This window comes from Phragmites australis, chromosome 3 (assembly GCF_958298935.1).
Source record: "Phragmites australis chromosome 3, lpPhrAust1.1, whole genome shotgun sequence".
Classification (NCBI taxonomy): domain Eukaryota; kingdom Viridiplantae; phylum Streptophyta; class Magnoliopsida; order Poales; family Poaceae; genus Phragmites; species Phragmites australis.
The window spans coordinates 13,723,251-13,743,472 of NC_084923.1; the positions used below are offsets into that span (position 1 = coordinate 13,723,251).

At 45.3% G+C, this 20,222-nt stretch overlaps 4 protein-coding genes and 1 non-coding gene across 6 annotated transcripts; 4 read left to right on the top strand and 1 right to left on the bottom strand.

The window, feature by feature from the left end:
- The first annotated feature begins 5,790 nt into the window (after nt 1–5,790).
- Nucleotides 5,791–9,183, top strand: LOC133912292 (uncharacterized). The gene is made up of 2 exons (XM_062354957.1): nt 5,791–6,801; nt 8,750–9,183. Exons 1-2 carry the CDS (start codon nt 6,013–6,015, stop codon nt 8,951–8,953), a joined length of 993 nt encoding a protein of 330 aa, XP_062210941.1. The 5' UTR covers nt 5,791–6,012; the 3' UTR covers nt 8,954–9,183.
- Nucleotides 9,184–9,448: 265 nt separating this feature from the next.
- TRNAG-GCC (transfer RNA glycine (anticodon GCC)) lies at nt 9,449–9,519 on the top strand. The gene has a single exon. It is a non-coding gene; the product is annotated as a tRNA-Gly (tRNA).
- Nucleotides 9,520–9,684: 165 nt separating this feature from the next.
- Nucleotides 9,685–11,257, bottom strand: LOC133912294 (uncharacterized protein At5g01610-like). Its single transcript, XM_062354959.1, has 2 exons — nt 10,882–11,257; nt 9,685–10,325 (listed from the first exon to the last, which is right to left on the bottom strand). Exons 1-2 carry the CDS (start codon nt 10,966–10,968, stop codon nt 9,900–9,902), a joined length of 513 nt encoding a protein of 170 aa, XP_062210943.1. The 5' UTR covers nt 10,969–11,257; the 3' UTR covers nt 9,685–9,899.
- A 598-nt stretch (nt 11,258–11,855) lies between these two features.
- On the top strand, nt 11,856–14,262 carry LOC133912296 (small ribosomal subunit protein eS7-like). 2 transcript variants are annotated; one of them, XM_062354961.1, is made up of 6 exons: nt 11,856–11,960; nt 12,085–12,188; nt 12,371–12,444; nt 12,568–12,691; nt 13,460–13,642; nt 13,944–14,262. In XM_062354961.1, exons 2-6 carry the CDS (start codon nt 12,114–12,116, stop codon nt 14,064–14,066), a joined length of 579 nt encoding a protein of 192 aa, XP_062210945.1. In that variant the 5' UTR covers nt 11,856–11,960; nt 12,085–12,113; the 3' UTR covers nt 14,067–14,262. The 2 variants fall into 2 exon arrangements, with proteins under 2 accessions (XP_062210945.1, XP_062210946.1); XM_062354962.1 differs by having other exon boundaries at nt 11,942–11,998.
- Nucleotides 14,263–14,831: 569 nt separating this feature from the next.
- On the top strand, nt 14,832–16,973 carry LOC133912295 (small ribosomal subunit protein eS7). Its single transcript, XM_062354960.1, has 6 exons — nt 14,832–14,964; nt 15,052–15,147; nt 15,275–15,348; nt 15,476–15,599; nt 16,172–16,354; nt 16,659–16,973. The coding sequence occupies exons 2-6, from the start codon at nt 15,073–15,075 to the stop codon at nt 16,779–16,781; spliced, it is 579 nt and encodes a 192-aa protein (XP_062210944.1). The 5' UTR covers nt 14,832–14,964; nt 15,052–15,072; the 3' UTR covers nt 16,782–16,973.
- Nucleotides 16,974–20,222: the final 3,249 nt, after the last annotated feature.

The following is a 20,222-nucleotide window of genomic DNA, read 5'->3' on the forward strand; positions in this document are numbered from 1 at the left end:
TTTAATAGGTAGAGTAGGTTATTATGAAACCAAAAAAATTTGTTTCATAATTTTTAGAGCTACAGAGAATTTATTATGAATTTTACAAGTTTCAGCAAGAAGTAACTGTGCTGTCTGGGTATACAGCGGTCAGACCGCAGGCATCTGGCGGTCAGACCGCCGGAAACGTGGTCAGACTGCCCCCATGCAGAGAGTTTTGGTCCCTGGCGGTCTGACCGACCTTGGTGTGACGGTCTGACCGCTGGGAGTCGCCGGAGGCACTTTAGGAGCTCACCGGTGACGATTCCGGCGACATTTAGAGTGGGGACTTGGACCTAGAGCATCACATTGACTTTCTCTACCGCATAGGACAACATGCATACGCCAAAATCGACCAAAACTCGGCTATTGCTTCTAATTCATCAAAAACTCATGAACTTCAAACCATCCAAAATTCGAAATCCAACCATCCAAAAGGTGGATTCTTGCTATAGGAGCTTAAGGGACTCACCCAAAGGTCTTTACCAAGGTTGTGGACCGTCGATTGAAGGAGAAAATAGAGGGAAAAGCTCGGGAGACGAAGAAATCCGGTGTTCTTCATATTTCAACCCTAAACACCAAATCCGGCTCAAATCCTCCGGGAAAACGAAAATGAATTGGAGGGATGGATAGCTCATGAGCTTCTGATCGCGTGAGTACCACATGCATACCTTAATTCCTCCTCTTGAGCTCGGATTTGAGGGAGGAAGAGAGAGTTTGAGAGAGAGGGGGTGAGAGGGGCTGCTCCCTTGCTTTGGCTGGTTGGGAGAGGAGAGAGGAGCATGTGGGGGAGTGAGGGAGCAGGTGGGGCTACTGCCCAAGTGGAGGGAAAGATGGTGGGGCCGGCCGGTGGGCCCACGTACAAAAGAGAGAAGTTCGTTTGACTGCGAATTCAATTCTTTTCTCTCCCGAATTTCTTTCTCTCATCAAATTGATTTCAAACGAAGTGCTCTTGTGCGCCAAAATAATTTACCTCAAAATTAATTATGATGCTAATGATGCATGGTTAAGTTTAATCACGCGATTATGGAATTTGGGACGTGACAAAGAAGCTAGTGAGCCAGAATTTGAAAATCCATGGGCTTGATATGATGAGGCCCAGACAGCTGCGGAGGGTACTTCTCATGCCCAAGATGTTGAAGATGAGGAGACCGAAGAGGAAGAGGAGTTAAGAGAAGCCGAAGCGAGCTCTTCGGACAACAATGGTGATGGAAACGGATCCGATGATGATGGAGACGATGACTTTGAAGTGGACAGCGACTAGATCTTCATCTTGCTTCTCTTTCCTTTTTTGTGCTTGATGCCGAAGGGGGAGAGAAATCCTTGTGTCCTGTCTTGCTTCTTTATTAAACTCTTCATCGCTTCCGTTGGACATTTAAGACATTTATAATAATTGTGTTGAATTATGTGTGGTGTGCTTGTAGTTGAATTTTAAAATTTGTAAGACTATATTTGTGCTAGTGTGATGCCATGAGTTGCTTGATATAATGTTTGTTTCTCTCTTTCTTAGGTTTTGTGATATATCTTGCCATATGCATCACCGATATTCTTGTTCACTCACCTTTGCACCCCATGGATTCTAATATATAGGGAGAGCTCTCGCAAAATCTCTTTAAATAAGTGCATTTGATCTCAAATTCATATTTCAAGTCAATGCGCACATTTAGGGGGAGCTCACCGTATATCTTAAAATTCAAATCTTTAAATTCATTTATCTTTTGTAAGTTTTAATCGTGTTGTCATCAATCACCAAAAAGGAGATTAAAAGTGCATCTAGGCCCCTTTGTGGGTTTTGGCTAATTGATGAAAATAATTAAGGGACTAATGAGTTTATCGAGTTTATGAACAGGTTTTAGTCCCATTGAAAAGGTTAAAAGAAGTTGACGTCCCTCAAAAAGAAAAGAGAAACGGCATGAAGAAACTCAATAGGGTTTAATTAATTTTACTTTTGATCTTGAAATTAGGAATACCGTACTATTAAGAGGGATATATTTTGATAGTCTTGTTGGTGTCTCAGTGCTTAAAGTATCTGTCGGAGGATGAACTCCACAAGCAGGGATCCGGAGGGACCCCCTTTGAGATTCGGCCGGGGGGATGATTCTGAATCTACCTCGTACGTGAAATAAATGGGAGTAAATGAGATGCAGGTGGGTTGGATGATCAGATGCAGGAGGAAATAAATGCTCAGGGGATTTTAGACAGGTTCGGGCCACGCGGAGCGTAATACCCTACTCCTGTATGTATGCTATAAATGCTCAGGGAATGCCTTTCTGAGGATCTCTTGTGTTACAAGGATATTTGTCTAAAACTAGAGCTTCACGCGCTTGTCTCGGTCTTGAAGAAGCTGTTGTCTTTTGTGTGTCTCGATCTTCTCAGTTCGGTCTATCAACCCAGAGTTTGAACTGAAGGACTCGATCCCTTTCTCCGGGGAGCCCGCCCCCCCCCCCCCCTTTTATACCCCGTCGGGGCGGGTGGTGTGCCCAGAAAGGATGGCGCGAGTTCCAAGGCACCATAAATGGAAAGCAACCATCATGGGCTGCAGCTTGATGTTACGGGGAGGGTTGAAAACGCGCCCCCGTCCGGTCTTATCGTCATTATCCTACTTTTCGGCGGGTGCTGCGGGGAGGGCCCACCGGGCAACCACGGAGCACCCCGCGTGCCTGCCCGGTCAGAGCGAGCCTAACACAGCAGAGCGGCAAGCGATATGCCTCGAGCCCTGCGATGTTATCCCGAGGCGCGCCGGATGACACGCGATGGGACCCGCGTATTAAATGTCCCCACGTCTCCCTGCTAGGGAGTGGCAGAGACTGACAGCAGGCGTGAGGGGAGTGGTTGGAAGTGACAGGTCACGCACCCTCTTAAATGCAGCATCGGGCCTCTCACCGAATGGCACCTCACCGCTGGGCCCTTGTGGGGACCACCGGCGAAAGACTTCTCAGATCCTCGGGGAACTGTGAGTGGTCGGGGACTATTGTTCACAGCCCCGAGCAATCTCTCCTGGATATGCTCTTCCTTGGTCCTCGAGGAACTGCGAGTGCTCAGAGACCACTGTTCATAGCCCCGAACACTCTCTCCCGGATATGCCCTTTCTTGGTCCTCGGGGAACTCGGGTGCTCGGGGACCACTGTTCACGGCCCCGAGCGCCCTCTCCCGGAACTGTGACTTCTCTGGTCATCGGGGAACTCGGGTGCTCGGGGACCACTATTCATGGCCCCGAGCACCCTCTCCCGGAACTTGGCCTTCTTGGGTCATCGGGGAACTCGGGTACTCAGGGACCACTGTTCATAGCCCCGAGCACCCTCTCCCGGAACTTGGTCTTCTTGGACCTCGGGGAGATAATCCCCGAGGGAGGGCGCCACATGGCACTCTGCTGTCTTGGCCTCGGAACTCGGGGACCCCTGGTTCCCATGTCACCGACAGTATCTTTTAAAACCAAAATTTGAGAGACACAATCACTCACAGACACTGGGAAAAAGGGCAGAGTTGTCTGAGCCTGGAGTCTCTGGGTTAGTCTGGATACTCCGGATTCTGTTAGTGTTTCGGAGTCTCCGAGTAAGACTCCGAAAGAAGGTCTCTGTCTGGCTTAAAGTCTGAGCTCGGAGTCTCCGGTTAGCCCGGATACTCCGGACTTTATTCGTGTCCTGGAGTCTCCGAGTGAGAGTCCCTGTCTTGCTTAAAAGCCTGAGCCCGGAGTTTCTAGGTTAACCCGGATGCTCCAGATGCTGTCAGTATCTTAGAGTCTCCGAGTGAGACTCCAAGAAAGAGTCTCTGTCTGTCAAAGGTATTTAAGCCGAAGTCTCCGAGTTGGTCCGGAGTCTCCGGGTCCTGATGCTGCCGGACCTTCCGTGCATCCTCCGGACTGAGTTCTTGGCCGTTTCTCAAGTGTTACCCGGAGTTTCCGGGTGAACCTGGATACTTTGGGTCAGTATAACGGCTAGTTTCTGACAGGGTTGGTGCATGTATTTCTGTGCTACCCGAAGTCTTCGGGTGAACCTGGATACTCCGGGTCTGTCTGAAAAACACTGTAACGGCTAGTTTTGGGGGGAATGGTATAAATACCTCTTCACCCCCTCCATTCAATGCTGCTGAGCTACCTGCGAACAAACCTTCTTAATAGCATTCAATAGCCCTCTCAAACCCCTCTAGTGCTTTGATCCTTGCAAGATTTGAGAGTTAGGGTTTGGAGAGTGAAATCTAGAGCAAGAGAGCAAAAGACAAATCTTTGAGCATTTGAGTTCTTGCCAAGCTGTGATTTGCATTCTTTACTCTTGAAGCTTCGTGCTTCTAAATGGCAAGAAGTCACCCGTGGAGCACCTAATCTTTGTGGAGTGTTACAGGAAGTTTGTATTATCCATGATTTGAGTAATAACCCTAACTCGATCTTTGTGGTCGCTTAGGTGAGGATAGGGTTGAAAAATACACGGTTCTTTGTGAGCTCCTCAACGGAGACGTAGGCACTTCTTTATGAGGTGGCTGAACTTCGGGAACAAATCTTGTCTCCATTTACTTTCTTGCACTTTACTCTTTCAAATTGATATTTGAGGATTTGCCCCAATATTGTTGTTTGTGTGTATTTAAGTGCAGGTTGTTGTTGAAAAGGAGCTTATACATCTTATAGAGCATGTGATAACTCGTAGACCAAATTAGACTTACTTAGATTTACTTTAATTTCGAGTTCCTGTATAGTCCGGATAATCTGGGTGAACTCGGATACTCCGGAACCCGAAGTATTCGGATTGAGCCGGAGTTTCCGAACACTGTCTGATCCGCTGTAAAGTTTTAATTTTCAGAAACAACTATTCACCCCCCTCTAGTCAACATTAAGTGCTTTCAAACCTTCCGATACATATTAGAACTTCCGATAAACCTTCCGATGTTCACATCAGAACATCCAGTGAGTGTAATATGACAATGACTTTATCCAATTCAATCCAACTTTTTTTTAGCTTCGATGGCTTTTATTCCTTGGCATCTTGCATATTTCTTTGTCTATTAGGACTAGCTAAACCTAGTGTGCATCACTACTAGATAACTAATCTAAAGACACTGGATCAAACTATTAAACACAAACCTCTCTTTATAGTACGATAAGAAAATAAACATATCTACTAAATAATGCTCTTAACATCATGATCACCTATCTAAACAATAGGTTATTATATCTTTATATAGCTCTTTTTTAAGCTTGAATTGCAACTCCTCTGATGTATTTGATACCCGAGCACATCACATAGCATGTTGCATACTCGCAAATCAAGTTAGCTTCATTAACTGTATTGTAATCACCAAAATATAATAAACCTATGGTAGCAATGGATTACCAAGTTGCTACCAGCCTCCAGTATCACCGGTTTTCCTTTTTGTTTCTCACAGATCATACGATCCCAATGCAAGAAGTAGCTAAAAATTTGTACTGTTGACCTGCAGATCCTCATGTTGGACTTGTCTTTCTTCTCCCCATATCGTTTCGTCCAAGCGAATGCATCCTCAGAAATCCGGACACCATACATGTTGCGTCACAGATACAAATGTCATCGCTTGGTTTCAGCTTGCAATAGAAAACGTGGATAGGGGCAGGTCAAAGCGCCCTAAACAATTAAGTCGCGTATGCAAATCAGAATTAGACCATGACTCGATCTCTACACTGGAAATAAAAAGGCTACTTTTCTTGCTCTTAAACTAATGGAAGAGAGAATTAGGAATCTTAATCCGGCATATGCACAGCAAATCAAATCGAATCAAAATCAATAAACATAATAAATTTCAAATCAAATAGGGCAGAAAAGAGAAGGGCAAGTGACCCCGAGAAGGAATGAAGGATGCGTCGAGATCGATTTGACCACCACCTCCTCTTCCTCCTCCCCTCCCCCTGAATGGCGATATCTTCTCCTCCAAATCTCTCCGCCTCTTTATTTCCTCCTCCACCTCCACTCCTCGCCTCCTCTGCCTCCCCTTACCCCTCGTCCTACCCACTCAAAACCCTAACCCTAGTCCATGGCCGCCGACTACCGCACCCCCGACCGCCTCCTGCCCGCCGCCGCCGAGGAGCCGTCGCCCCAGGGCCTGCCCAGGCCGGTGATTAGCACCCCCGCCGCCGCGGCCACCCACGACGGCCTCCGCTTCTGGCAGTACATGCTCGCCGGCTCCGTCGCCGGCGTCGTCGAGCACACGGCGATGTTCCCCGTCGACACCCTCAAGACCCACATGCAGGCCGGCGCGCCGCCGTGCCGCCCGGCCGTGTCGCTGAGGGCGGCCCTGCGCAACGCCGTGGCCGGCGAGGGCGGCGCGCTGGCGCTCTACCGGGGGCTCCCGGCCATGGCGCTCGGCGCGGGGCCCGCCCACGCCGTCTACTTCTCCGTCTATGAGTTCGCCAAGTCGGCGCTGACCGACCGCCTTGGCCCCAATAACCCCGCGGCGCACGCGGCCTCCGGGGTGTTCGCCACCGTCGCCAGCGACGCGGTGTTCAACCCGATGGACACCGTCAAGCAGCGGCTGCAGCTCACGAGCAGCCCCTACACGGGCGTCGGGCACTGTGTCCGCACCGTGCTGCGCGACGAGGGGCCCGGCGCGTTCTTCGTGTCCTACCGGACCACCGTCCTGATGAACGCACCCTACACCGCCGTCCACTTCGCCACCTACGAGGCGGCTAAGCGGATGCTCGGGGACATGGCCGCCGACGAGGACTCGCTGGCCGTGCACGCCACAGCTGGGGCTGCAGCTGGCGCACTTGCGGCAGCAGTCACCACTCCGCTCGATGTGGTCAAGACGCAACTGCAGTGCCAGGTGAGGATCTTATGCATTTGGATTCGCGTTCTGACCAAAGATGTGATTATTAATGCTGGGTAATAAAACCGGAGCTGATTCAAGTGGATTCCGATGTCTTGACCAGCTAAAGGTGGGATCTTTTTATGCCGTCTAGTTGTCCTATTCATCTCCAAGATTATTGGAGACAATTTGTGTAGTCAATCTTGTTATTTTTTGTGTTCCTTTGATATGTCAGCGGTTATTACTGTTGTAAGGATGCTCTATAATATCAGAGTATGGAGGCCCATTTACATAGTGACAACATTTTTGTTCGTGCTAAACTAGCCACTGTACAATTAGACTGTAGAGAACTCCAACATCAGCAATTTCGAAGCATCTGGCGAACTCCTGAGCTACGTATCCCTATGCCAATGTAACAGATCCAAATTATAAGAAATCATTTTTTGAGTTAGAAGTGTTGAATCCGCACCCATCCAAACTATAAAAAAATCCTATTGAAGCTACAAGTTTGTTCTTTTTTGTGTTCCTTTGATCTGTTAGTGGTGATTGCAGTTTTAAGGATGCTCTGTAACACTAGTCTGGAGGCCAATTTACATAGGAAGGCAACCTTTTTTGTTGTGAGAAACTGCCTCCACTGAACAGTGAGACTGGAACTCCAAGCTCAGTAACTTCAAAGCATCTAGCAAACTTTCTGAGCTACCTGTTCCTAATAAATTGGTACCAAAAGAACAGATCCAGCTTATAAAAAATCCTATTAAAGCTACAAGTATTGAATCTGTACGCTTCCAAATCGATTTAGAGACTGCTGTGGATATGGCATATGCTAAAGTTCGCCACTTCTATGGCTGGAATCTTTTAAGCAACTTTTCGGTTTTAGGTTAGGCTTGCCGCTCACCATTTTTTTTGGGTGGGGGGGGGGGGGTAAGAATTAGTTTTGAGCTATGGCATTTTTGGCTAAGAAAAGTAAAACATATGAATGTTAACTCTGGATGTATAGTTGATTGACACTGTCTTGATTGAAATAATATAGCATTAGCCAATAGCTGACCTGCAGTTTTTGCTAAAAATCAGAAGTAAAAGTTTATAAATCATGAGTTACACAATTGACAACTTTGTGGATCAAACTTTGGACCTTAAACGCTAATTAGTTTTACTATAGATACATTTGATTGTCCTCATTGTCCATATACTGTTTATGTTTGACATGATCAACCGACTGGTTTAGATATACTTGATCTTCTTTCTATCAACTCAAAAGTTGTCACTATAGGTTGCAATCTCCACCAATTTGAAGTATTTGTGTCTATCATTTTCCCTTGGTCATATGTTGGTTGCCATACTGATCTGGCCAAAATTCAGGTTAATATTGGACTTGTTTCGTGCACTAGGTATCCAGTATGAGTTTGCGAGAATCTTTTCTGTCTAGCTCTGTTAAATGTAAAAAAGTAAGCTACGATGTGCTAAACACAATATGTGTTTTTACTACATCTTGGGTAATTCACTTCCTTGGTTCGTCCTGAGGGAAGAAGGCTTGTATTTTCCCCTTTGTATGTGTGTATTTGTGTTCCCTTATCGATCAAACATGAGCCTCCATGTACCGTAGGTCCGTAGCACGTCTGTACGATTCACTTATATTGCATATTCTTCTGTGGAGATATAAAATGCAAATGCACAACTCGGTGTCCATGATGAAAATGCTTTCCATTTGGGGTATTAAATCAACACGAAAATTTCCTGATGGGGACCTTAGACCCTTCTTGTTTTGTGGTTTAGTTGAAAGTTGCCTCTATCTGTATCATGGAAATAGCATCATTGTTGCACAGTGCTGCCCCTGTCATCATCATTCTGTTATTTCCACATATATTCAATTTTACTGTGGACCATTTCTTCAATTTTCGTCTGTTCTATGTGAATGCTATGGATCTGCTTTCAGTTTCAAGTTAGTAACACTCACTTTTGTGGTCAGGGTGTGTGCGGCTGTGAGCGCTTCTCAAGTAGCTCTATAGGAGATGTGTTTAGAACAATCATAAAGCGTGATGGATATGCTGGGCTCGTGAGGGGATGGAAGCCAAGAATGCTGTTCCATGCACCTGCGGCTGCGATATGTTGGTCCACATACGAAGCCTCAAAGTCTTTTTTCGAAAGGTTGAATGAGGAAAGGAGGAAATAGTCCGAGGATTTCTTGAAGTCCCATGTATTTTTCTTGAAGTCAGGGTACGTCTATACGGAAGCATACTCGCTAAGCTGACAGAACGACGCAGCGCCAGGATACATTTGTTGTGTGGTTGTGACCCAGAGCGGTCCATGTGGAATTGAGATGTGCTGCAAAATCTGACTAACGAAGATCTTTCTGTACCTTGTATTTCTTTCCAGATAAGTTAATGTATTATATTTCCAGCCCGAGTTGAGGTAATAAGTACTAGAATAAATTTTCCCATTTTTTATCTGAATCACTCAGCAAATTCTATCTGTATGGCCTCCTACCCTGTGCCAGGTTGATAATGCAAAGAGTTTGCATGCCAATTTGTTCGTATAATTTCCTTCTGTTGCTGGAATGGACATGAACGAGTAATTTTAATTTAAAATTCGGAACGGGCCTTGTAAGACTGTTTGAACTCAGGAATGAATAAATAAACGTAGATTCAAATACACGTTTGACACAACAGCACCAGTGGTCTAGTGGTAGAATAGTACCCTGCCACGGTACAGACCCGGGTTCGATTCCCGGCTGGTGCATCATTTTTACTTTTTTTAAGTAATCGGTTTTTTCTCAATTGGCAAATTTGCCGGTGCATTTCTGTCCAGCTCCTCTCAGTGAACAACCTAGTTTTAGAATCGTCTAAATCCTTGTTCAATCGTAATCGTTCACTCGCACTGCATCAAGCACAAATATTTGCGCCATTGTTAGCTTCAATTCTAATCATAAAATGTTGTTCACTTCAAATATGATCATACAATACGTAACCACAAGTTCTGAATTTTTGCAAGTAGTAACATCTCACTGCAACCACAAACACACACTGCACACAAATCTCCCAACGAGCAACGAGTAGTAATTATTTGTGCAAGTAACCATCTCAATGTGCAGCAAGATCGTTTAAGAGTCGCGCTAACAGCTAGAACTCCTCGACGGTGATGCTGCCCCTGATGACCTCGTAGGCCTCCCGGCTTCGCGACCTCTTGATCCCCGCGGTGAAGTGGACCTTGGCGGCGTCGGCCTTGACGGCGGTGACCCTGGCCCAGACGAGCACCTTGGTCTTCATCCCCTCCACCTCCGTCAGCCGGCCCTCGCCCAGCGTCCCGGACACCGTGGCGTCGAACCGCAGCTCGGAGCCGTCACGGTACCCGACCTCGCAGGGGGACGGGATGTGCACCGTCAGGCGCCGCGTCTCCGGCTCGAACTCGTAGTTGGTCGCCTCGCGCGGGAACAGACCCACCGGCAGGCCGTGCTCCTTCAGCAGCTCCGGCAGCGGCTTCTGCATCTTACCTTTGACCTTGTTCACCAGCCACTTAGCTCCCTCCCCGACGCTGGTCGATAGCGACTGCAGAGTAAGAAACATCGGCATCAGCACAACTGCACAAGCAGAGGAGGCGATTCGATGAATTACTACTGTTTCTCAATCTAATCGTCCCGCGCTAATGAAATTAACCGAACCAGTTTCGAGATTGTTTAGCGACGGAATTGCCGATGCTTGATTAGAAGAGATAGAACGAAGGATCCAAGGTTAGGTATCAGAGTTTGTTCTCCAAGGTTACATGAGAAGACTTTGCCTCCTTCACAAGTTTCAACCCAGTAGTAAACTTGCCTAGTAGGGAACAATGAAACTGATGACAAACAGCAAGTAGTAATCAGTAAATCGACCCAACCAGGACGGTTCTAGCTTCTGAAATCCGTAAGAAAATACACAACCTCTAACCTGTTCACCCATCCCTGCTTTGTTAGAGTGATGATGCAGTGCATGCACATGGAGAACAGAGGGTGCAAGCAAGACGAGCTTTATGTACGCTCATCAGAGCAGAGAAAATGCTATGAGCAAACAAAACGTAGCAGAACATGCTGTGGGAAAGAACGAGGATGGCATGGTTTGTCTCACGGACTTCGATGTCGTCGCCGGCCGATGACATCTCCTTGTTGGCCCTCTGCCCCAGCCAGTAGGTGCCCACCTTGTTCATGATCGCGTCCATCTCTCCCCTCCCCCTTTCTCTTTCTCCGACTCTCTCGGCACAAAAGTGAGGTACCACCTCGATCGATCTCTCCGCTGCTGCTTGCGGTCTCTTGCCCCGTTCCTTGGTTAGCTTGTTAGATACGCGGAGCCGGAGACGAAGAAGAAAGGAATAGTGGGGAGGCTGCCCTGGCTCACCGAGTCGCGCGTTGGACGCGACCGGATCAAAGCGAGAAGCGGTGAGGAAGATGTGCCCTCCACCGCCGAGTGAAAGCGACGGCTCTTTCCTCTGCGCTTGGTTTGGTTGGTCGATGGCACGGTTGCGCGTATTGAAAAAACCGGTGGCTGACGACGGACATGTCTGACTTTTCAGAAGTTGGTCACGTCGGCTTCCAGAAACCTCCCCGATGGCGCCAAGGAATATCAGGGGAAAGACTTTTCCGGGTCCAAAGCGTTTTTTTATTTTATATTTCAAATTGAGCATTTTAAGCGTTCATTTGAAAAAATAGTATAAATATATGTCTGTCATCAGTTGAAAATGTGACAAGTTATCATTCTTCCAATAGACGACATGTTAAAAAAATGGACTTGTTTTTCATTGAACGGGCCACAAGTTAAAAATTAAAAAATACAGCATTCCATTTTTCGCAAAATTCAAAATGCTATGTAAATGGTCATAAAAATATGAAGAAAAATTATGGTGTATATGATACTATCATCTATCTGGTGACAGAACGCCTTTTGTTGCTATTTTTTCAAACTCTGTTTAAAATTGCTAAATTTGAAAAATAAAAATAAAAAATCTAAAAAAACGTTGCTGCGTAGCCCACAATGAAGTGGGCTGACAATCAACTGGGCCAAAACGAGGGCCTATATATGCAGCCTATTTCACATTCTACCAAACCTCATCGGGCCCACTCCCAGGTCTGTAAAGTTTTGTAGGAGCGCCCCGGCGTACCCACCCACGCCTCCTCCAAACCCTAGCGCAGGCGCCTCCACTTCGTTCGCGCGCAGGTCTCTCTATCCGTCTCTCTCCCCTCCGCCGCCACCAAGTCCAGAACCGCTAATCCCTGCGCTTCCCTCCCTCGTTGTCGTTGCTGTCGATCTGCGTTTCCCAAATCGAATCTTCTTGCTGCAGGGTCCGGCCGTCCGGCGAAGGGAGGGAAGATGTACACCGCGAGGAAGAAGATCCAGAAGGAGAAGGGCCTCGAGCCCTCCGAGTTCGAGGACTCCGTCGCCCAGGTTAGAGCACCTTGCCTTCTCGTCTCACACGTGTCGGTGTCGCGCTGTTCTTGCGTGCCTTCTCTCTGGACTGCTCTGTGTGTAGGGATGGATCGGTGTGTGATGTTATCCTTTCTCTGAATTGTTCTGTGTGTATGGATGTGTCGGTGTGTGATGTGTTTACGCTGGTTGCTACCTCGCAGGCTTTCTTTGATCTGGAGAACGGCAACAAGGAGCTCCAGAGCGATCTCAAGGACCTCTACATCAACAATGCAGTGTAATCAGCCGTTTTTCTTATCCAGTAGTTCTCCTGGTTTTGAGATGAGGATTGAGCTTGCCTTTTGGTATTGTACTTGTTGAGATGTGATGACGTGTGGTGGTGATGGTTGTGTCTGTGCAGCCAGATGGATGTTGCCGGGAACAGGAAGGCTGTGGTGATCCACGTCCCCTACCGCCTGCGCAAGGCCTTCAGGAAGATCCACGTCAGGCTCGTCAGGGAGCTGGAGAAGAAGTTTAGTGGCAAGGTGAATTTTTTATGCTTGATTGCGCCACTGCCATGCTTAGATTACCTCATGTTCATACTAGTAGATTTCTGTATGCTCAAGTGTTTGGAGTTGGTTGAGTATATTGGTACTTAAAACATGTTGATTAAATGATTAGTGAGCCATTAACTGCCCTGACCTATCCTCTTCAATTACCTGATAATAATAGCCAAATGATTAAAAGGTGCCAAATAAGTTTGATGTCCTTTAGTTAGTATGCTGGTTGGTTAATTGCAAAGTTCCATAATTTTAATTTTGGAAAAAGGCAGAGGTTTCTACCCTGTTTTACTAACCGTGTAATTGCTCGTGACCTTAAGTTTGGCAGATTTGAGGTTTTTTCTGCATGTTGGCACTGTAGACCTGTAATACACACAAGCTTCATCTGATTTGCAAATACTTTTTGCTTTTAAATACATTATTTGTTCATAATTACTTTTCACTAACCTATTCTTGAGGTTCATCTACACTGAAAGACCCTTATTAACTCTACTATTACCATCCACTTACTAGATTATTTTTTGTGCTTGTGTTATTATTAGAGGGTATTGTGGTCTTATTCTACCTTGTTTGCACCATTTGCTCCAAAACTGATGAGAATATAGAAAATGAAGCTTACGTGTATTACAAGTCTACAGTGCTAAGTCATTCTGTAGAAACTTTTGACTTTGATAATACTATGCTTCTCTGTAATTGTAAAATCAGGTTCGGATCAGAATACTTGAATTGATCATGGTTTTTCACTTCACGCAGGATGTGGTAGTTGTTGCAACAAGAAGGATCGTGAGGCCGCCCAAGAAGGGTTCAGCTGTTCAGCGTCCTCGCACCAGGACTCTGACTGCTGTTCATGATGGAATCTTGGAGGATGTTGTCTACCCTGCTGAGATTGTGGGGAAGCGTGTCAGATATCGTTTGGATGGTGCCAAGGTCATTAAGGTATATGCTTTGCTTTTTTATTATCTTGTTTTCTTCTCATAATCTAAATGCCCAATGAATAACCGAAGCATTTGACAGGCATCAGTCACTACATCCTTAGTGCTATACTTGAAATTCACTGATACTATCTCTACATATAGAATTACTAATACTGAAACCGTGTCACATTTTTTGTTATCTAGAATTTTCTTGCCATTTTTTTGTATAATTTAAGGTTAGGCCAACCAGTCAAGTAGCGTTTGACACATCAATGTGATGGGCTTTCTGAGGTACTGAACATTTTCCTGTGATGCTCTTTCAGATCTTGTTGGACCCAAAGGAGAGGAACAACACCGAATACAAGCTGGAGACCTTCACTGCAGTCTACCGCAGGCTCTGTGGGAAAGACGTGGTCTTTGAGTACCCCATGACCGAAACCGCATGAAGATGACCGAAACCACAGGCTCCATTTCATTTCTTTGAATCTGGATGTTTTGGTTGAGGCTACTTGCTTCCTGTGTACTTGAGAAATCAAAGTTTTGATTTCCAAAGTTGTTGCTTAGGTATTTGCTGTGGACCTGGACAACGTTATGTTTTGAGCATTACCTTTGCCCGGTTAACTCGTTGCAATTTCGTGTCTATCGCCGAACGTGTTCAATGCCTGTGTTAGAAAAATGATTCATCTGTTTGCACGTAACAGCGTGTTATCATGCTGATCTTCCTTGAGTAAATCAACTGTTCTTCAAGGCTTTAATTTAACTTAAAAAGTCATGGTTTCATTTGTATCGTTGAATCCAAGCCACAATTAGTTGTGATAGGATGAAAGTGTCCGGTCCACAGTGAACAGAGTTTAAGGTCGCCACTGCAATCTGTCGACGCAAACGTAAAATAAATAAACGCCCGTTGAACTCGTTGGAAGTTAACGGTGCAGGTGAGTAGGCGCATGCGGCAAAATAATCGTAGCAAGTATCACATTTGGTAAGATCTCTCTTTTACCACGACATGTTCTTATTCGAATCCAGCCAAATTCACACTATGTAAATAGAACGGAAAAGCTAAAAATTGCTAGAGTTTTCTTGGTCCTCCGGCGCTCGATTTGGTTCATCTGAAGCCCACAGAGCAGAGCCGACGATCCACGAGTCACCGTGCCTCACCATCCATTTCTAATTGGGCCATAAGGACAGGCCTAAATACGCGGCCCGTCTGACATTCCATCCGTCCTCGTCGGCCCACACCCGAGGCTAGGGTTTTATAAGACCACCCCAAGCGCAGCCACCAGTTCCTCCTCCAAACCCTACCGCCGGCGCCTCCACTTCGCTTCTCCCACATTTCCTGGCGCTCAGGTAATCTTCGCCTCCGAATCCACCAACGCTAGTCTCACCGTGCTTGTCGCTTATCTGCGCTCCCCGGATCGTGTCTTCTTGCGTCAGGGTCCGGTGAAGGAAGGGAAGATGTACACCGCGAGGAAGAAGATCCAGAAGGAGAAGGGCCTCGAGCCCTCCGAGTTCGAGGACTCTGTCGCCCAGGTGAGAGCGCCCTGCCATCTCGTCTCACGCCTCAGCGTCGTGCCGTTCTTGCGTTGCCTTTCTTGAAGCTGCTGTGTGTGTGGATGTCTCGGTGTGTGATATGTCTGCGCTTGTTGCTGTCTCGCAGGCTTTCTTTGATCTGGAGAACGGCAACCAGGAGCTGAAGAGCGACCTCAAGGACCTCTACATCAACAATGCAATGTAAGCAGCCATTTGTTCCTATCTAGTATCTCTATCGGTCTTGAGATGAGGATTAAGCTTGCCTTTTGGCACTTGTTGAGAACTTGAAATGGGCTGACATGTGGTGGTGATGGTTGTGTCGTTCCAGCCAGATGGATGTTACCGGGAACAGGAAGGCTGTGGTGATCCACGTCCCCTACCGCCTGCGCAAGGGCTTCAGGAAGATCCACGTCAGGCTTGTCAGGGAGCTGGAGAAGAAGTTCAGTGGCAAGGTGAGCCACTGCGGTGCTTAGATTACTTACGATTGTATAGTTATTGCTGCTTAAACGAACTTATTGTTCTCGGAATGTTGGAATGTTGGGCGCAAGACTTCAGACAGCATATGTAGTCCATGTTTGAGATGTATTGGGAAATGGATCACCAAATTTAGCACCTCATGTTCCTACTAGTAGATTTCTGTAGCACATGCATAAGTTTTAATTTTGGAAAAAGCCAGTAGTTTTTTCCCTGTTTTACCAACCGTGTAATATTTGCTTTTAACTTCCTTGTTTGTCCAAAAATACTTATCGCTAACCTAATCTTGAGGTGAGCCTACACTGCAGGACCCTTATGAACTCTACCTATTACTAACTTATGTCAAGGCAATTGTGGTCCTATTTAACCTTCTTTGCATCATTTGTTCCAAAGTGATCAGAATATGCAAGATAAGGAGTACATTCTTTGTGTAATATCAGATGCTGATGAAACTTTTGGCTAAATAATAGTATGCTAATATGCTTCTCTGTAATTGTATAATCAAGTTCATCAGAAGACTTGGATTGATCATACTTTTCACTTCATACAGGATGTGGTAGTTGTTGCGACAAGAAGGATTGTGAGGCCGCCCAAGAAGGGTTCTGCTATTCAGCGCCCTCGCACCAGGACTCTTACTGCTGTTCATGATGGAGTCTTGGAGGATGTTGTCTACCCAGCTGAGATTGTGGGGAAGCGTGTCAGATATCGTTTGGATGGTGCCAAGATCATCAAGGTATATGCCTTAGTTTTTATTATCTTGTTTTGTTATGATAATCTAACTGTCATATGAGCTATTGAAACATTTAACTTGCATGTCTGCATCAGCAGTGCTATACTTGTTATTCACTGATACTATCTCCATATAAGTACATATGCAAGTAAACTTTGTCTCAGCTTTTATTATTATGAATTTGCTTGGCATATTTTTAATATAATTTAAGATTAAGCCAGCCAGTCGAGCAACATTTTGCACATCAGTGTGATGTTCTTCTTGGATCCAAAGGAGAGTTACTGAACATCTTGTGATGCTCTTTCAGATCTTCTTGGACCCAAAGGAGAGGAACAACACCGAATACAAGCTGGAGACTTTCACTGCAGTTTATCGTAGGCTCTGTGGGAAAGACGTTGTCTTTGAGTACCCGGTGACCGAAACCGCATGAAGCTGATGCCTTCGATATCTCCATTTCATTTCTTTGAATCCGAATGTTTTGGTTAAGGGCTCCCTATGTATTCGGAAATCATAGTTTTGATGCCAAAGTTGTTGCTTAGGTATTTGGTACTCGGGAATTGGCAGGGGACGTGAACAATGTTAAGTTTTGAGCATTTAAGTTATAGAACCTTTGCCCTGTTAACTCATTGCAATTTCATATCTATTGCTAAACGTATCACTTGTGTTAACAAAAAAACTACCTTGTGTGTACTTGCTGCACCGCAGTGTTATCGCTCTGATCTTTGTCGAGTAAATCGATCCAGTGACCTTGTTAGTGTCCGGTTTATGTCGAAAATTAAAAAAAATTGGATAAAATTTATTTGGTAAAATTTGAATTTATGGAAAAATCGGAATTTTAGCTGCTCAGTAATCGGTCGGTTTGGATTGGTTACTGAGTGGTTTTTTTAATTGTGGTTGTTTCGATTTTTAGTGAAATTTAACAAAAAATCTAAAAATGATCTCAATCTTGTAAAATCAAAAACTAATTCATTTGAGTTTTAAAGTGAAACAAATTTTGTTAGTTTCTTTGTAACATGATCTATATGATAAAAAAGTTCAAAATTTTCTATTAAAAAATGTATTTGTTTGTAATACCGAATTTTTGAGAAAAAATAAAAGAGTTTTGAAAAAAAAATTGACTTTTTGATCCGTTGCTCGTATGGACGATCGGAGACCGTGGTTGCGTTCATGTTGTCGAGACGAACCTATTTTACTATTCATATATCCGTTCTGGGTACTTTGTGATCCGTAGCAAGCCCAATAAATTTAGATCGTTTATTGATTTAAAAAAAATAAACAAATAAAGCTAGATGGATCGATCGTCACCCTCTGTTAAATCTTTTACAGGTATGTTTAGATGTTGATGTGCATCTTTTTAGGATGGATCTTGGTAGTTGCATACACGCCCTCATCACAATGCCAATAGCTCTCTCGGTGTATATAAGTTGTGTTTTTTTGGTGGGTTGCCGTTTGTTTTGATATATGTTGTGGTAAGACGCTGGTAGCGTCGTGAAGGTTTCTATATATATGCTGGTTATATCATATTTTGTCTGCCTGTGATCTTTTCTTGTGGTCAGTTATACCGCCCTATATAGGAAATGCTGCCAAAATTTTCTATTTTCATATAATTAGGTTTAATGGTAAAGTAGGGTGTTACAGCTTGGTATCAGAGTCTAGACTTTAGGTTCTAGGGTAAGAAGTTAATAACTTGACACACATGCACATGTAGGATGGGAAAGGGTTTGCATATCTTTCATATGTCTTGTTCCGCTATATTCCCTTTAGTTCATTTGTTTGAAGTATGTTTGCAGTTTAGTGCTTGTTTACTTATCCGTTGTGATGTTTGTAGCTATGCCGCCAAAGTTGCGAGGTCGTGGTCGAGGTATCGAGGCAGGACGTAGTCGTACAGCAGTCCCAGGTCGTGGTGATGCGCAATTATCAGCCGCTGAGGTTGAGTCCTCTCAAACAGGAAGTATCAGTCAAGCGGAGCTAATGACCACTATGAAGGAGATACAAGAAGAGCTAAGAGCTTTGAGGCAGGCTGTTCCAAATACTCCTACTGCTGCTAGAGCTGTGGCATGGGAGATGCCTGAAGGGGGTGCTACTAGTGGGGTAACGCTCCGTGAATGGGTCAGTATGAAATTAGACTCTTTTGATGGATCAGGGACTCCAATTCAGGCTGCAGATTGGCTTGCTTATATAGAAATGCAGCTGGATGCTTTTGATGTGTTGCCTCGAGACAAGGTTAGATATGTGATACAGTTGATGAAGGGAGAAGCCCAGATCTGGTGGAGAGGTGTACAGTCAGCTAGGACTGTTGCCCATGAGGATCTTACCTGGTCTGAGTTTGTCAGGCAATTTGAGAGGAGATTTTATCCAGCTACTTTTCTGGATAAAATGCAAACTGACTTAAACAACTATACACAAGGTCAGAAATCAGTGGCAGAGTATGAAGTGGGCTTTAATCAAATTGTGCGTTTTGTACCTCATGTAGCCCACGATGATGCAGAGAAGGCCAGACGTTTCAGACAGGGTTTGAAGCCTTTTATCCATCATGTCCTTGGTGCTTTTCCTGTTACAGATTTTCGCTCTATGGTTGAACAGGCTTCTGGTGTTGAGTTGCAGCAATCTTACACTGATGATATTCGCAAGACATCGGGAGCAGATCAGCATAAAGGATCAGAAGAGAAGAAGAGTCGTTTTGGTGGTCCTATCCATAAGAAGTACAAGGGACAACAACGTCACCAACCATACCATGGTGGATCCTCTCAGATGCATCCTCCAGGCACCAGTACCCAATTCTGTACAGTGGTTAAACTTGGTTTTGGATTGGTGTGTTTCAAGTGTGGTGATTCACATATGCAAAGTGAATGTTCTTGGAAGGGGAACTGTTCGGTATGTGGTCGTCCAGGCCACAAGGATGTGGTGTGTCGCAGAAACCCGAACAGTCGTATCAAGTGGGAACCAGTATCTTCTTCTTCTGGGGTTTCTTCTTCAGCTAAAGGATCAGCACATGTATTGGCTGCTACTCCTACTCCTACAGTCATTACTGGCCCGATGGCTCCACCGATGCAGTATTATCTTCCTTCTACAGTTCCCACTGGGCCTTACTGGTCACATCAGCCTATGCTTCCTCAGGGAACTTCTACACCGACACTGCCGATGATTGGGGCATCTTCTTCCCACACTGCAGGAACCTCTTCATCTCAGACACCTTCTGGGTTATATACTTTGCCTAGTGCTGAGACCGGAGGTCATAATGACGTTGTGACAGGTATCTTACCCGTGGACTCCTTTGATGCACATATTTTATTTGATTCTCGAGCTAGCTTTTCATTTGTCTCGGTAGACTTCGTTAGACGAGCGAGACTATCAGTACAACAAATTGGGCAATCTGTGGTAGTTAACTCCCCCAGTGGTCTTATATCCAGTTTTTTTGTTTGCCCGGGGTGTATTATAAATATTGGAGATGAGGAATTCAAAGCTAACTTGGTGATGATCAATTTAGAGTCCTTCGATGTTATTCTTGGTATGGATTGGCTTGCCCAGTACCAAGCCATTATCTCTTGTTCTTTGAGAATCATCACCTTGCGAGCTCCATCAGGAATGGAGATTGTTTTCCAAGGGAAGGCCTTGCTATATGCACTTTCCATGTTGTGCAGGATTTTCCCTAACCGAAGGATGTGGAAATCTGGTGCTCTTTGGTCATTGGTTGAAGGACAGGATGTCACTCTACGCGTGGAAGATATTCCAGTAGTGTGTCGTTATCCTGATGTGTTTCCTAGTGAGCTTCCAGGATTACCTCCTAAACGAGAAACAGTCTTTCGTATTGAGTTGATTCCAGGTACACAACCTATTTATAAGACTCCGTACCGAATGGCTCCAATGGAAC

Bases quoted from the DNA above. Each gene is read 5' to 3' on its own strand.
- LOC133912292 (XM_062354957.1), top strand. From the start codon at position 6,013: ATGGCCGCCGACTACCGCACCCCCGACCGCCTCCTGCCCGCCGCCGCC. The intron at 6,802-8,749 runs GTGAGGATCTTA...TTTTGTGGTCAG, and splicing joins AGACGCAACTGCAGTGCCAG to GGTGTGTGCGGCTGTGAGCG.
- LOC133912294 (XM_062354959.1), bottom strand. From the start codon at position 10,968: ATGGACGCGATCATGAACAAGGTGGGCACCTACTGGCTGGGGCAGAGG. The intron at 10,326-10,881 runs GTCCGTGAGACA...CTTACTCTGCAG, and splicing joins CGGCCGGCGACGACATCGAA to TCGCTATCGACCAGCGTCGG.
- LOC133912296 (XM_062354961.1), top strand. From the start codon at position 12,114: ATGTACACCGCGAGGAAGAAGATCCAGAAGGAGAAGGGCCTCGAGCCC. The intron at 12,445-12,567 runs GTAATCAGCCGT...GTGTCTGTGCAG, and splicing joins CTCTACATCAACAATGCAGT to CCAGATGGATGTTGCCGGGA. The intron at 13,643-13,943 runs GTATATGCTTTG...ATGCTCTTTCAG, and splicing joins ATGGTGCCAAGGTCATTAAG to ATCTTGTTGGACCCAAAGGA.
- LOC133912295 (XM_062354960.1), top strand. From the start codon at position 15,073: ATGTACACCGCGAGGAAGAAGATCCAGAAGGAGAAGGGCCTCGAGCCC. The intron at 15,148-15,274 runs GTGAGAGCGCCC...GCTGTCTCGCAG, and splicing joins TCGAGGACTCTGTCGCCCAG to GCTTTCTTTGATCTGGAGAA. The intron at 15,349-15,475 runs GTAAGCAGCCAT...GTGTCGTTCCAG, and splicing joins CTCTACATCAACAATGCAAT to CCAGATGGATGTTACCGGGA.